At 45.5% G+C, this 17,328-nt stretch overlaps 1 protein-coding gene across 1 annotated transcript; it reads right to left on the minus strand.

Moving 5' to 3' along the window:
• Nucleotides 1-820: 820 nt before the first annotated feature.
• LOC123448720 (probable inactive receptor kinase At5g58300) lies at nucleotides 821-5,974 on the minus strand. The gene is made up of 3 exons (XM_045125700.1): nucleotides 5,807-5,974; nucleotides 2,039-3,393; nucleotides 821-1,691 (listed from the first exon to the last, which is right to left on the minus strand). The coding sequence occupies exons 2-3, from the start codon at nucleotides 3,315-3,317 to the stop codon at nucleotides 1,057-1,059; spliced, it is 1,914 nt and encodes a 637-aa protein (XP_044981635.1). The 5' UTR covers nucleotides 3,318-3,393; nucleotides 5,807-5,974; the 3' UTR covers nucleotides 821-1,056.
• Nucleotides 5,975-17,328: the final 11,354 nt, after the last annotated feature.

The following is a 17,328-nucleotide window of genomic DNA, read 5'->3' on the forward strand; positions in this document are numbered from 1 at the left end:
TTGAAAGAAAAATATCAAGCTCCATGGAGCTCGGCCGTTGCTTGCACTTTTCACTTGATCATGTCTTTTACTAACTCTATCACATTCCCTCTTAATAATGTCGGATCCCTATACTCAAGAACAAAAGAAAGTGAGACCGGTAAACCTCTTTGTTCCTTCTTCCTTAAGTCATATCAATTACATGCGTGTGTGATCCACACCTACTGTCACTTGAGGACTAATACCTAAGATTTACTTGATAAACACATTTAGTTCTCTACATATACATTATCGTCAACATCAAAATGTGATATAAGGACATCATTGCACTTTCAGTCGCCACCGTCGTCTCCGACCAATGCCGACTAGGGATTTCTTCTGATTTAAATCCCCACCTCCAGCTCCAACCACATCTAGGATCAACAAGCCTCGTGATCCAAATCCGTACGAAGGAGAACACAATGACTTCCTGACTCATCATCCCCGACAGAGGGGATGTCACCGCCCGGAACCGCCGCTCATGGGTCCTTACGCCGTAGATGACATCCTAGCCGAGTCTGCCATCTCCACATTGTCACCGGAGCGATGCCGGGAGGAGCAACCGCGACAGGAAGATCTCACGCCGCCTTGTACAGCCCCTCCAGGCAGCCATGTCACAGCCGCGGGACGTGAGATTCCTGCCACCCCACTTCACCAGCGGCGCATGGGCTTCCCGGCGACCACCTCTAGGGACGACGAGGGGAGAGGGGGGGATGGAGGAGGTGGCTGTGGCAGGGGCAAGGGTAATACTTAGAAGATAATCAAAGTCATGTATGCGCATCTGCTACTTGCAAGCAGGTAGTAAAAGATAACCAGTGTCGTCAATTGACACAACAATGTCTGATCACTGAGTGACAAAGCCCACGAGCAGAGGCAACGTATTAAGATTACATGTTAAACAGACTACCAATTAACTTGCACGCATGGAGTATCGGCACAGTTATAAGGATACAACAATTGTTCATGGAATACAAGCCAGTGCTTGAGCTGCTTCTGGACGAACAAACCCCGATGGAGGGTCGCCAGCCACACCCAGCATTACGCCGATGGAGGATTGGAATCCCTCGGGTTTTCATTGGAAGAGGCACGGCTCTCGGAAGCGGTGAACTGCCGGAGGTCCTCGATCATCCTGATCACCTCTGCCATCGTGGGGCGCCGGTCCGGGAACCGGGACGTGCAGGCCATGGCCAGCTGCAGCATCTGCACCAGTTCATCCTCGATGTTATGGTACTTCATCAGCGCTACGTCGAACACCTCAGCGGTCCACTCCTCCCGGACCACGGAATGCACCCACCTGGGCAGGTCGATCACGTCTTCTTGCCCCTGCGACTGGAGGGGGGCTTTTCCAGTCAGCATCTCCATGACGAGCACGCCGAAGCTGTAGACGTCCGACTTGTGGGTGAATTTCCTGGACTCATAGGTTTCCGGAGCGCGGTAGCCGACCACCACACGGGAGGTGTTGATAGGGAGACTCATCAGAGTGCTCATCCCGTAGTCTGAGACGTGAGGGTTGTGGTCTTGATCGAGGAGCACATTGGTGGACTTGATGTTGCCATGAGCAAGCTTGGGTCCCCCTTCCGCATGGATGTGTGCAATACCATGTGCTGTTCCAAGTACGATCTTCATCCTCGTATTCCAGTCCAATGGGGTCTTCTCCACAATACCCTTAATGCCTGTTCATCAGCACTTTAATCAGAAATGCTTTTTTTTTTTTTTTTGCTAAACAATTAGAGCCATCTTCAATGAATGGATAATCAGAAATGTAGGGGAGTCCTCTAAACAGAATTAGAAAATTAAGTTCATGAATGTATATATTCTACTCTTTTTTTTGGAAAAGGAGGAACGGGCCCCTCAGGATGCATGCAGCCATATGTGTATATTCTACTCCTACATATCATAGCTTGCTATCATGTAAATTTCGCTAGGTCAGGGATGATATTGACAGGCATGTTTGTGTTATGCTAACAAAACAATGGATCTTTAGGCAAAAATTATGCAGCGGTGAAATGCATTAGCGTACCGTGTAGCAGGGCTGAAAAGCTGCCAGTAGTAACAAATTCATAAACCACAAGCTTTTCATCCTTTGAGAAGTAGTAAGCACGTAGGGGCACGAGGTTTGCATGTTTGCCTACCCTCCCGATAAGCTCCATCTGCTGCTCAAATTCTTTCTTCCCTGCCACAACATCCTTGAGCCTCTTGACAACCACTATAGTGCCATCCTCGAGTAAAGCTTTGTAGGCAGTTCCATAGCTCCCCTTGCCAAGGACTTCGGCAGAAGCTCTCAGCAAGTCTTCCAAGTCAAAGTTGTAACTGCATCCCTCCAAGAAAACTAACTTGTTCTTGGCAGCCATTTGGACACCACTGCTGACATCCCCTTTATGTTTGTCAATCCTTGCACCATCGGTGCCCTTGCTCTTGTAATCCGGTCCCGCTTCTTTCCTATCCTTCCTCTTTGAAAAGCACACGGTGAAAACCACAGCAGCTAGCAGAAATACAGCAAAGCCTCCAACAGCAGCCGCAATGATAAATCCAGTAGCCACTTTCTTTCCACGTCGTGGCAATATTTGTGACGGTGGTAACGAGGGTGTCGGCGAAGGAAGAATAGAACATTCAGCTAGAGGAGGCCCACACAATCCAGGGTTCCCCATGAATGAGCTATTTGAGAATACTTGGAGGAAGGGAGGAATTGAGCCATTCAGCTCATTATTGCTCAAGTTTAATTGTCTTAAGCTTGGAAGTTTGAGATCAGGAATAGGTCCAGACAAAGAATTTTCTGCCAAATTCAGGATAGATAACTGAGTAAGATTTTGCAAGCTTGTATGCATTTGCCCTGTAAAGGAGTTATAGGAAAGGTCAAGGGTAATGAGGCCTGGAGAAAAAAAGGAAGGCAAATCTCCTGACAGTTCATTATGCTGAAGAAATATGGAACGCAAAGAAGGGAGTGAGGTGACATCAGAAGGAATGCTTCCGCTCAACCGATTAGACCTCAGGCTTAACACTTGAAGGGAGAGAAGCTTGCCAAGAGTATTTGGAGGAATTGCACCAATCAGCCCAGCAGCTGGTACCCTAAGGGCAAATACATGTGATCGATCCTCTGCGCATGTTACACCATGCCATGAGCACAGTGAGATGTTTTGACCCCAGTTGAGCTTCTTGCCATGGTAGACTGCCGAGGAAAAAGCAAGGAGAGCTTTCTTCTCAGAGGCTATGTCTGCTGTAGCCAATGAGATGAATAGTGATAGGAGCAGATGCAGACAGAGCAATGGAAGCAAAGAGCCTCTAAGATTTAGGTAACCCATTAGAGAATATCTTGGAGTCAACGTGACTAAATGGGCGACAACTTCATCTGTTTACGCCAATGTAGTAATCAAACAGCTGCAATGAAAATGAAGATTTTAGTGCTAAAATATGATAAACTGAAAGAATAACTTTAAACATAACTCTGTTTGCCTTTAACTCGTTATAAAACTACAAGCAATGACATCAGATATGTGTGTGTGCACGCGGAGTGTGGGAGGAAACACAGTTCCATGTGCGAATATGCAGATGTGCGCGCCTATGGAAGACGTAATGAGGACTCGGGAAGAACAAACCACAAAGGCAAAGCCCCACATGGTCATGCCATGAAAGCACTATCAAAAGAAAAATATTCCTACTGAAGCCTGAGAATTTTATAAACTTGTATTTGAAGCCAGTGCAGCTTGCTTCTTTTTTAAAGGAAGTCAAATAAAGCGGAGGAAACCGAGGAGTGTGAATGATCGGAAATTATGCATGGGAAGACTCTAGGCTGGTTTTGCAACAAGCCCTTTACTGAACCTTCTTATTCACTACGGAGATGATTCCCTATGATCCTGAAGCATTGTCAAATCACGGGATTAACAAATGAATAATAGCTAATCAACACCAGGGACAAGAATTATGCATCCAAAGAACGGCACTCATTTAAAGGCAATACAAACATGAAATAAAAAGTTGCACAAGAAAGTAACTAAAAGTAAAATAAAAACATAGTGGTAGGGTCGAGATGCAATGATGTAAAAGCCGGAAGGCATCAATAAAGCAGAGAAAGGGGATGCAGGAAGGAAACTAAAGCTCATCAATACTGGTCTCCAAGATGAGCACATCATATCACATATTCACATACAACTTTCTTGAATGGAACACCAAAGTACGATTACCACAAACCAAATATGTTTAGACATGAAGGCTCGTTTCCAACATCAGGAAACCACATCATGCGGCACTTTGTTAAAGTGAGCTCAGCTTAACTAAGACAGGCTAAGTATACTGTAGAGGACAGCACGCTTAAGCTCACAGTCCAAGCAGTCAGATCTTACATGATTGCAGCAGCCTTACCGTCAGTTTTTGAGCTAATCAATTAGCAACACATATGAAGTTCATTCATATTTTTTCAGGATAAAAAGTCGCAGTATGCAAGGTAATTGCTAATATAAAAAGCTGCTGCTCGATCAGAGAATCCCACCTAAACTAAAAAAGGTTAAAGGAAAAGTGACACAAATAAAAGCAAATGTGAACCAGTCTAGCCTAACTATGTGAATGTGAAGTCGGGAAGCTAGGGCAGTGCAAGGAGATGCTTAGCGTGTGGGAGAAGATCCAGAGCACATGCAATTGGACCCCAGGGTGGCCGCAGCATTGTTTACTTACTACAAGGTGTAGGTTGGCGTGCAACTGTTTACTGAGTAGTACCAAGTTAGACGTGTCATATTTTAAATCTCATGGAAGAATCGAGTAGTGTTCAGTCCTCCAAAACCAATGCTCGAGACATGATTTTTCAAGAGTTCAGAGTTGACGCCTTTCCGGCCCTTGAAAGCTCATCAAAACCAGTGTCTCCGTCTGTAGCATTGCTTGGTTTTTCTAGACGTTTTAGCAATTGTTAGCGTAGTAGAAGTGTGTTTTTTCTTTTAAAGAAAAAACAAAAAAACTTGCACTGTGCAGTACTTGTGTGCTATACTAAAGGCATCATGGCATAGATGCTTTACCGCTACTCTGCTAGTGCTAGATCGATACTATTCAACCAGGAAAAAAAATGTAGGTAACACATAGTCTATAGTTTTTTGAAAAGGAGGTTAAACTCCCGGCCTCTGCATCATTGTGAACATAACCAAATTTTTTATTTTTTGCCTATTAGAACTAGTCTGTAGAAGAAATAATTTGATGCATGGCCATACAAATTGTACATAGCTAACAAATACTCCCCCGTCCAAAAATAAGTGTCGTGGCTTCAGTTCAAATTTGACACTTATTTTGTGATTAGAACACAATTTGTATGGCCTCCTTCTTTTGAGCTTATAGGGCAGTATTTTCTTGTGCAGAGCAAACCTAGTGTTTGGTGTTCCTGTTGCCAGCAGGTGGCAGACTCATTATTACTGGAAACTGTTGGCTTTCCTGGTTGCAAGCCAGTGGGTTGTGTTGTGCCTTGCCATTTTTGTTTCCAAAAACAAAAAACCTTGAAAGGGCAGTAATGGAGTGTACAAGCATAGAATCGTTTAGTTATAAATTAGTGAGGACCAGGGCGTTTTAGGAGATAATAGTGGACGGGTTACAACTAGAAACGTGAATTGAGGAGCGCTGGCTGAGAAAACCGGCCCTAGTGCCGCACATAAGTCATCTGTGGTTGCGTTAACCGAAAGGAATGCAGGAGGGAAGAAGTAAACCAAAAGGTCTAGTCCAGAAAACAAGCACTCGCAGCGCATCTCCCTCCGTGGAACTGCAGAGAAGAAGGTAAGGAAAACGAGGGACATGCAGGGGCGCAAGAGCGGTGCGGTACCTGGAGCCCGGGCGGCGGAAGGGGTCGACGGCGCTGGGTCGCGGGGGAAGGGGGGGGGGCGGTGTAGATATGGCCTGGGTATACGCGACGGCGACGGCGGCGGCGGTGGTGGTGGTGCGGGTGCGAGTCGAGCGCACAGAGCAGAGCTGCAGAGGTGATGGAGAGAGGAGGGAGCGTTTAAAACGAGGAGGAGCGCTGCCTGGCTGACAGTACTAGTACTAGTAGGCTTGGGCCGGCCCGGATGGAGGCCGCAATAACTTTTTGCGCAGCGGCACGCTCTTCTCGCTCGCTTTTACCGTGGTGCCCCACCGCCCGCTGCGCCTGCACCTGTGTGCACATGTCCCACCTGGTCAAACCAGGACTGTAACTGATGCACGCCACTAGTCTGCTCACCGGTTTCTCTTCTCTTTCTACCGCGCCAGCTGACTGAACTCGGCCGTATTTTGTTATCGTGCGAATCTCGTGAGCTCTCCACCACCTGTCGCTGGCACGAATAACAGGTAATATCCAGGTTCAGTTTTAGTTTCTTACTCGCTAAGATTTTGCATCGCCTCGTCTGAAAGCTTAAAAAGCCGCGAGGGAGAAACAAAGGATAAAGGAATAGGGGAGTGCAAGGTGAAGGGGCCAAAGCAGTGCAGCGCCGGACCGGACCACAGAGGCCAAACGTCCCTCATCAATAACTCATCATCCATAGGTAGATTGCCGGAGACAGACTTCAATTCAATGGCCCTCTTTGGATAATCTAACTTAGCTAGAGGTTAGAGTTAGTTTCTAGCTCATGACTAACCTTAAACTAACTCTAGCCAAAGAGGTGTTTGGATGATAGAGTTAGATTGACAATAGGTGTACTTGATGAAGAGAGGAAAGTGATTTTTTAGTGGGTCCCATGAGAACTAGCTTCAATTAACACCTATTATCTTGTGAATGGAGAGAGAAAAGTGACTTTTTAGTGGGCCCCATGAAAACTAGCTCCAATTAGCACCTCTTGGGTGGGCTAGTTTTTTGGGTGGGTTAGATGCAACTAGCTTCAATCTAACCCTCATGTTTGGATACTTTAGTGCTATTTGAGCCTCAACTAGCTCAAACTAACTCTAGCCTATGGATCCAAAGAGGGCCAATGATGGATCACCCATTTAACATTTTGTGGGCTATCCTAAACTGTTCACTGAGAGCATGGTTAATAGTATAGCCAACTGCTGACTATAAACCATTTTATAACCTATTTTATAGTTAGCTTGTATAATAGTTAGCTATAAAAAATTACTATTTTTATCATATATGGTCCAACTTTCATTCTCACATAGCACCTAAGAGCACGTGTTAGAGCTAGCTCTTCACGAAAAACCCGCTTCCCTTCTCTTTCATCCAACTCAGCAAAAATATAGTTCGTGTGATCGACAGCGGATAGAGAAATCGGCCCAACGCGTCGACCCAAATGGACACGCGTCCGTTTTTCGTCCGCTCATGGCCCATTCTAGACGTAAATTTGAGCGTCATTTGCATCGTCGCGGACACGAAACACACACGTGCCTCTCCCGCGTGCTCCTTTCTTGACCCGCTACCCGGCGTCACAATCTTCATTTCTTATCCCCTTTCCTACCCCCCCACCCGTCGCCCGCAAGCACACAAACCCTAGGCCGACGACCCTATTTTCCCCCGGCCATCCTACCTCTCCAGCAGCAAATCCACCGGCGGGGTGCCTCCTCCGTCCCGGTGCGGGAGGCCTATTGGTGGATCTGCGGCGATGGTGGGACTTGCCAAAATTTTGCACATCGTGCCGGCGGGATTTGCTGAATCAGGCCGCCGGCGGACTGCGCTTGCCATGGACTGGTCGGGTGCCGGTCCGCGAGGTCCGAGCAATCCCTCGGTGCCACATGCAGGCGCTCAATCCGCCACTAGCCGCTTGGGTCTGACCCGTCGCAGGTTCGCCGGCAAGGCCGCGGCCGGCCGCCGCCCTGGCTCGGCGTTGGCCCAAAAGCTTGTCGGCTCACCTTTGTCGTTCATAACGTGCAGAGCATCCCGGTTGGACGTTCATGAAGCGCAAAAATGATGGGTACGATTTTCATTCGTCTTTTTGCTCTTTGCTTGATGCAATTCGATAGTTTATTATTTGCTCAATATTGTGTGTAGGATGGATGCAGTTTTTGGTATTGGAAAGAAGAATACATCGATCTATTGATCTCACGAAATTTGCTAGATGTTCGTGTACTTTTATCTAGAATTGAAGGTATAGATGAGACTAAAGAAGAGACCAAATGGGAAGCAACGTCTAATTCTTTAGCATCGAAGAAGAAAGACGTTGTGCTCAAGAATCCACACATCAACAACAAAGACATAAAGAAGATCTTAGTCCAACCAGTAGGAGCAGTTAAGAAAGCTGAACATCTTTTAAAATGTCTAATTGTTCTTGTTTTCTTTGGTATTATATTCATAGCGAAGAATTGGTAAAAATGTATGTTAAAATGCATTTGATATAAAAATAACATTCAAATCCGATCCAAAATGGATGCTGGCCGTTCACGCGGACGAAAAATTGGTCGGCGCGTTGGACGCACGGCCGACCCATTTGCAAAAGAAGGCAACATGTCAACCCAAACGAACAAAAAACGAACAAATACGCCGTCTGTTCGTTGGCACGTTGGAGTTGCCCTAATACTCCCTTCGTTTTTATCTAATCCGCATATTAACTTTGATCAAAGTCAAGCTTGGTAAACTTAACAATGATTATAAACAAAAATATTAACATATACGATAAGACATCAGTACCATTAGATTTACTATTAAATGTACGTTTACATCATATAAATTTGTTACGATGAATGTTTATATTGTTTTCTATAAATTTGATCAAATTTTATGAAGTTTGACTTTAGTCAACTCTAATATGTAGAGTAAATAAAAATGGAGGGAGTACTATACTACTTATGCTTTCTTATTTATTATAAAAGAGAGCTTTTACATGGAGAAGTGTATGTGATGGTGAAAGATATTCTTGTGTTTATAGGTTCGTCATAGTTGAAGTAACTTAGCTAGTTACATGACCTATCTTAAAAAAAGCTTATGTGTCAAGTACTCCCTCCATAAGCAGTATGTACGCTGCGTTTGTTAGGGCATTTCCCGCCCTAGTGTTTTGGTGATGATGACAGCTCAATTTATGGTCTAATCATGTGCCAAGTTCTTTAGGTACACTTTGTTTGGTATAATACAATTAGGCATTCCCTCCTGACGGAAAAGATCAAAGACCGTGTTTTCTACGTGTTTATTTCTTTGATCGTAGGAAACCCGTACTATTAAGAAGGAATCCTCATCGAAAGGTACTCGGTGAATCAATGCACGTACACATATCTTTTCACCCACCGCATAACCTTCCGCTCTCTAAGAGAGAGGTCCTCAAACTCTTTCCAGTACAATATTTTTTTACTCCCAAGCGGTTGTACCGCTAGGCCGGTACATCTGGTGCAACTACCGCCCTAGGGGTGATACCCTGTGGTTGTTGCTCCCAGATTGTCGCCAGCGGTTGTACCGCTGCCTCCTGGCGGTTGTACCCCTCATGATCTGACCAATCCTAGTAGGTAGCTTCGGGCGGTTGTACCGGCCTAGTACCTCTCTACCATCGAACTTGGTTCTGTTGTTGTGGAGCGGTTCTTGGGCGGTAGGGGTCCGGTTGTTCCGGTCAACTTGTTTTTGTTGGAAATATGCCCTAGTGTCAATAATGAATTGGTTATTATTATATTTCCTTATTCATAATAATCATTTATTATCCATGCTAGAATTGTATTGATTGGAAACTCAAATACATGTGTGGATACATAGACAACACACTGTCCCTAGTGAGCGTCTAGTTGACTAGCTCGTTGATCAAAGATGGTCAAGGTTTCCTGGCCATAGACAAGTGTTGTCACTTGATAACGGGATCACATCATTAGGAGAATGATGTGATGGACAAGACCCAAACTATGAATGTAGCATATGATCGTGTCAGTTCATTGCTATTGTTTTCTGCATGTCAATGTATGTGTTCCTATGACCATGAGATCATGCAACTCCCGGACACCAGAGGAATACCTTGTGTGTATCAAATGTCGCAACATAACTAGATGACTATAAAGGTGCTCTATAGGTATCTCCGTAGGTGTCCGTTGTGTTGGCATGGATCAAGACTAGGATTTGTCACTCCATGTGATGGAGAGGTATCTCGGGGCCCACTCGGTAATACAACATCATAACAAGCCTTGCAAGCAATGTGACTAAGGAGTTAGTCATGGGATCTTGTATTACGGAACGAGTAAAGAGACTTGTCGATAAACGAGATTGAACTAGGTATAGAGATACCGATGATCGAATCTCGGGCAAGTAACATACCGAAGGACAAAGGGAACAACATACAAGATTAACTGAATCCTTGACATAGAGGTTCAACCGATAGAGATCTTCATAGAATATGTAGATACAATATGGGCATCCAGGTCCCGCTATTGGTTATTGACCATAGAATGTCTCAGGTCATGTCTACATAGTTTTCGAACCCGCAGGGTCTGCACACTTAAGGTTCGGTGACGTTTCAGTATAGTTGAGTTATAGGTGTTGGCAACCGAAAGTTGTTCGGAGTCCCGGATGCCAGGACGTCACGAGGAGCTCTGGAATGGTCCGGAGGTAAAGATTGATATATATATATATATGTAGGAAGTCCTGTTTTGCTCACCGGAAAAGTTTCAGGTAGTTCGGTAGTGTACCGGGAGTGCCGGGAGGGTACCGGGGACCATCGGGAGGGGTGTCACGCCTCGAGGGGCCTCATGGACTGTGGGAGGATACAAACCAGCCCCTCGTGGACTGGCCTAAGCCCCCACTAAGGCCCATGAGGTTTGAGAAGGAAAAACCCTAAAGGTGGAAGAGGAGGAAAGGGTTTCCAAGTGGAGAGGAGGAATCCTACTCCTAGTAGGATTGGAGTAGGACTCCTCCACCTCCAATTTCGGCCAAACCTTGAGGGTTTGAGGCTGCCTCCTCCCCTCCCTCCCTCCTATATATGCTAGAGGAATTAGAGGCATCCCTAACCCTAATTGCCAAGTGCTCCCTCTACTTCCCTCTAGATGTGTTTCTCCTCTAGTCTAGTTCGGCGGTGCTTAAGCGAAACCCTCCTCGATTAATTCACCACCACCACCACCATGTCACCGTGCTAGAGAACTCATCTACCTCTCCGCCCCTCTTGCTGTTGGAAATATGCCCTAGAGGCAATAATAAAGTAGTTATTATTATATTTCCAGTTCATGATAATTGTCTATTATTCATGCTATAATTGTATTAACCAGAAACCGTAATACGTGTGTGAGTATATAGATCACAATGTGTCCCTAGTGAGCCTCTAGTTGGCTAGCTCGTTGATCAATAATTGATCATGGTTTCTTGATCATGGACATTGGATGTCATTGATAACGGGATCACATCATTGTGGAATGATGTGATGGACAAGACCCAATCCTAAGCATAGCACTAGATCGTGTTGTTCGTCTGCTAAAGCTTTTCTAATGTCAAGTATCATTTCCTTAGACCGTGAGATTGTGCAACTCCTGGATACCGTAGGAGTGCTTTGGGTGTACCAAACGTCACAACGTAACTGGGTTATTATAAAGTTGCATTACGGGTATCTCCGAAAGTGTCTATTGAGTTGTACGAATCGAGACCGGGATTTGTCACTCCGTGTGACGGAGAGGTATCTCTGGGCCCACTGGGTAATCCATCATCATATTGAGATCAATGTGACTAAGGGGTTAGCCATGGGATGATGTGTTACGGAACGAGTAAAGAGACTTGCCAGTAATGAGATTGAACAAGGTATAGGGATACCGACGATCAAATCTCGGGCAAGTATCATACCGATAGACAAAGGGAATTGCATATGGGATTGATTGAATCCTTGACATCGTGGTTCATCCGATCAGATCATCGTGGAACATGTGGGAACCAACATGGATATCCAGACCCCGCTGTTGGTTATTGGCCGGAGAGATGCCTCAGTCATGTGTGCATGTCTCGTGAACCCGTAGGGTCTACACACTTAAGGTTCGATGACGCCAGGGTTATAGGGAAATAGTGTATGTGCTTATTGAAGATTGTTCGGAGTCCCGGATGAGATCCCGGACATCACGAGGAGCTCTGGAATGGTCCGGAGGTAAAGATTTATATATAGGATGGGAGTGTTTGGACACCGGAAATGTTTCGGGCGTCACCGGTAACGTACCGGGACCATAGGAAGGGTTCCGAGGGTCCATCGGAAGGGGCCACCAGCCCCAAAGGCTAGCATGGGCCAAAAGGTGGAAGGGAACCAGCCCAGAGTGGGCTAGTGCGCCTCCCACCAAGGCCCAAAGCACAGCAAGGGAGGAAGGGGGGCAAACCCTAGCGCAGGAGGGGGCCCAAGGCCCATCTGGGTGTGCCACCCCTCCTCTCCCTGCCCTGGCCGCCGCCCTCTGCCCTAGATGGGGCTGCCGCACCCCTTAGGGGTGGGAACCCTAAGGGTGGGCACCTCCTCCCTCTCCTCCTATGTATAGTGGAGGTTTTGGCCTTTGGAGAAGACACGAAATCTCTCTCTCTCGGCGCATCTCTACCCCTCTCTCTCCTCGTCCTCCGCACAGCTTAGCGAAGCTCTGCCGGAGAACCATGCAGCTCCACCGCCACCACGACGTCGTGTTGCCGGAGCTCTCTCCCTCAACCTCTCCCTTCTCCTTGCTGGATCAAGGTGCAGGAGACATCACCGGGCTGCACGTGTGTTGAACGCGGAGGTGCTGTAGTTCGGCACATAGATCGGTATCCACCGCGATCTGAATCGCTGCGAGTACGACTCCATCAACCGCGTTCATAGTGACGCTTCCTCTTAGCGATCTTCAAAGGTATGAAGATGATCTACAACCTCTCTCGTTGCTGGTTTCTCCATAGATAGATCCTTGTATGGCGTAGGAAAATTTTGAATTCACTACGATACCTAACAGTGGCATCCGAGCCAAGGTTCTATGCGTAGATTATATGCACGAGTAGAACACAAAAGTTGTGGACGCTGATTTGTCAACTTGCTTGCCATTACTAGTCTTATCTTTTTTCGGCAGTATTGTGGGATGAAGCGACCGAGACCGACCTTACACATAAGCTTACGTGAGACTGGTTCCACCGACAGACATGCACATGGTGCATAAGGTGGCTAGCGGGTGTCTGTCTCTCCCACTTTAGTCGAATTGAATTTGATGAAAAGGGTCCTTATGAAGGGTAAATAGCATTGGCATATCAATGTTGTGGCTGTCACGTAGGTGAGAAACGTTCTTGCTAGAAACCCAAACCAGCCATGTAAAACTTGCAACAACAATTAGAGGACATATAACTTGTTTTTTAGGGTATGCTATGTGATGTGATATGGCCAAAAGGATGTGATGTTACATATGTGATGTATGAGATTGATCATGTTCTTGTAATAGGATTCACGACTTGCATGTCGATGAGTATGACAACCGGTAGGAGCCATAGGAGTTGTCTTAATTTATTGTATGAGATGCACGCCATGTTGATTACTTTACTTTATCGCTAACGGTTAGCTATAGTAGTAGAAGTAATAGTTGGTGTGACAACTTCACGGAGACACAATGATGGAGATCATGATGATGGAGATCATGGTGTCATGCTGGTGACGATGATGATCATGGTGCCCCGTAGATGGTGATCAAAGGAGCAAGATGATATTGGCCATATCATGTCACTATATGATTGCATGTGATGTTTATCATGTTTTACATCTTATTGCTTAGAACGACGGTAGCAAATATAAGATGATCCCTCATTCAAATTTCGAGATAAGTATTCCCCTAAGTGTGCACCATTGTGAAGGTTCGTTGTCTCGAAGCACCACGTGATGATCGAGTGTGATAGATTCTAACGTTCACATACAACCGGTGTAAGCCAGTTTACACACACAAAACACTTAGGTTGACTCGACGAGCCTAGCATGTACAGACATGGCCTCGAATACGGGAGACCGAAAGGTCGAACAGGAGTCATATGGTTGATACGATCAGCATGGAGATGCTCACCATTGATGACTAGTCCGTCTCACGTGATGATCGGACACGACCTAGTCGACGTGGATCATGTAACACTTGGATGACTAGAGGGATGTCGATCTAAGTGGGAGTTCATTAGTAATTTTATTAGATGAACTTAGTTATCATGAACTTAGTCTAAAATTGTCTTTACAAATATTGTAGATCGAATGGCCAACGCAAATGTCCCATTCAACTTCAACGCGTTCCTAGAGAAAACCAAGCTGAAATACGATGGGAGCAACTATGCAGACTGGGCTCGTAACTTAAAGCTCATCCTCATGGCTTCCAAGAAGGCATATGTCCTTGATGCACCGCTAGGTGATCCTCCCGTTCCCGCAGCGACCCAGGACGTTAGGAATGACTGGCAGTCGCGGAGTGATGACTACTCTCTTGTTCAGTGCGGCATGCTTTACAGTTTAGAACCGGGGCTCCAAAGGCGTTTTGAGCAACACGGAGCATATGAGATGTTCGAGGAGGTGAAACTTGTTTTTCAAGCTCATGCCCGGTTCGAAAGATATGAAGTCTCCGACAAGTTCTTTAGCTGTAAGATGGAGGAGAATAGTTCTGTGAGTGAGCACATACTCAGAATGTTTGGGTTGCACAACCGCTTGACTCAGCTAGGAGTTGAACTTCCAGATGATGCGGTCATTGACAGAATCCTGTAGTCGCTTCCACCTAGCTACAAAGGCTTTGTGATGAATTACAACATGCAAGGGATGGAAAAGACTATTCCTGAGTTGTATTCAATGCTGAAATCCGCGGAGGTAGAAATCAAGAAAGAGCATCCAGTGTTGATGGTCAATAAGACCACCAGTTTCAAGAAGGGCAAGGGTAAGAAAAGCTTCAAGAAAGACGGCAAAGCTGTTGCCGCGCCCGGTAATCCAGTTGCCAGGAAGAAGTCAAAGAAAGGACCTAAGCCTGAGAGGGCAAGGGTAAGAAAAGCTTCAAGAAAGACGGCAAAGCTGTTGCCGCGCCCGGTAATCCAGTTGCCAGGAAGAAGTCAAAGAAAGGACCTAAGCCTGAGACTGAGTGCTACTACTTCAAGGGAACCGGTCACTGGAAGCGGAATTGCCCCAAGTACTTAGCGGACAAGAAGGCCGGCAACGTCAAAGGTATATGTGATATACTTGTTATTGATGTGTACCTTACCAGCGCTCGTAGTAGCTCATGTGTATTTGATACCGGTGTTGTTGCTCACATTTGCAACTCTAAGCAGGAACTATAGAACAAGCGTAGGCTGGCCAAGGACGAGGTGATGATGCGCGTCAGGAATGGTTCCAAGGTCGATGTGATCGCCGTCGGCACACTACCTCTACATCTACCTTCGGGATTAGTTATAAACCTTAGTAATTGTTATTTAGTACCAGCTTTGAGCATGAACATTGTATTGAGATCTCGCTTAATGCAAGATGGCTACTCATTTAAATCTGAGAATAATGGTTGTTCTATTTATATGAGTGGAATGTTTTATGGTCATGCCCCGCTGGTTAATGGTTTATTCGTGATGAATATCGATTGTGATGTTACACATATTCATAGTGTGAGTGCTAAAAGATGCAAAGTTGATAATGATAGTCCCACATACTTGTGGCACTGCCGCCTTGGTCATATCGGTGCAAAGCAGCGCATTAAGAAACTCCATACAAATGGAATTTTGGAGTCACTTGATTTTGAATCATTCGACACATGTGAACCGTGCCTCATGGGCAAGATGACCAAGACTCCCTTCTCCGGAATAATGGAGCGAGCAACTAACTTGTTGGAAATAATACATACCGATGTATGCGGTCCAATGAGTGTTGAAGCTCGCGGTGGCTATCGTTATGTTCTCACCCTCACTCATGATTTAAGTAGATATGGATATGTCTACTTAATGAAGCACAAGTCTGAAACCTTTGAAAAGTTCAAGGAATTTCAGAGTGAGATGGAGAATCAACACGACAAGAAAATAAAGTTTCTACGATCTGATTGTGGAGGAGAATATTTGAGTCCTGAGTTTGGCACACACCTACAGAAATGTGGAATTGTTTCACAACTCACGCCGCCTGGCACACCGCAGCATAACGGTGTGTCTGAACATCGTAATCACACTTTATTGGATATGGTGCGATCTATGATTTCTCTTACCAATTTACCGCTATCATTTTGGGGATATGCATTGGAAACTGCCGCACTCACTTTAAATAGGGCACCGTCTAAATCCGTTGAGACGACACCGTTTGAATTGTGGTTTGGCAAGAAACCTAAGCTGTCATTTCTTAAAGTTTGGGGTTGCGATGCTTACGTGAAGAAACTTCAACCAGAGAAGCTCGAACCCAAAGCGGAAAATGCGTCTTCATAGGATACCCTAAGGAAACTATTGGGTACACCTTCTATCTTAGATCCGAAGGCAAGATCTTTGTTTCTAAGAACGGATCCTTTCTAGAGAAAGAGTTTCTCTCGAAAGAAGTAAGTGGGAGGAAAATATAACTTGATGAGGTAATTGTACCTCCTCCCGAACCGGAGAGTAGCGCAGCACAAGAAAATGTTTCTGAGGTGCCTGCACCGGCTACAGATGAAGTTAATGACGATGATCATGACACTTCGGATCAAGTTGCTATTGAACCTCGAAGGTTGACAAGGGTACGTTCCGCACCAGAGTGGTACGACAACCCTGTCATGGAAATCATGTTGTTAGACAATAGTGAACCTTCGAACTATGAAGAAGCGATGGCGGGCCCGGATTCCAACAAATGGCTTGAGGCCATGAAATCCGAGATAGGATCCATGTATGAGAACAAAGTATGGACTTTGGTGGACTTTCCCAATGATCGGCTAGCCATAGAAAATAAATGGATCTTCAAGAAGAAGACTGACGCGGATGGTAATGTGACCATCTATAAGGCTTGACTTGTTGCTAAGGGTTATCGACAAGTTCAACGGATTGACTACGATGAGACCTTCTCACCCGTAGCGATGCTGAAGTTTGTCTGAATCATGCTAGCAATTGCCGCATTTTATGATTACGAAATCTGGCAAATGGATGTCAAAACAGCATTCCTGAATGACTTTCTTAAAGAAGAATTGTATATGATACAGCCAGAAGGCTTTGTCGATCCTAGAAGTGCTAACAAGGTATGCAAGCTCCAGCGCTCCATCTATGGGCTGGTGCAAGCATCTTGGAGTTGGAACATTCGCTTTGATGAGGTGATCAAAGCGTTTGGGTTTATACAGACTTATGGAGAAGCCTGTATTTACAAGAAAGTGAGTGGGAGCTCTGTAGCATTTCTCATATTGTATGTGGATGACATATTGTTGATGGGAAATGATATAGAACTATTGGAAAGCATCAAGGCCTATTTGAATAAGACTTTTTCAATGAAGGACCTTGGAGAAGCTGCTTACATATTAGGCATCAAGATCTATAGAGATAGATCGAGATGCCTCATAGGTCTTTCACAAAGC

This window comes from Hordeum vulgare, chromosome 4H (assembly GCF_904849725.1).
Source record: "Hordeum vulgare subsp. vulgare chromosome 4H, MorexV3_pseudomolecules_assembly, whole genome shotgun sequence".
Classification (NCBI taxonomy): domain Eukaryota; kingdom Viridiplantae; phylum Streptophyta; class Magnoliopsida; order Poales; family Poaceae; genus Hordeum; species Hordeum vulgare.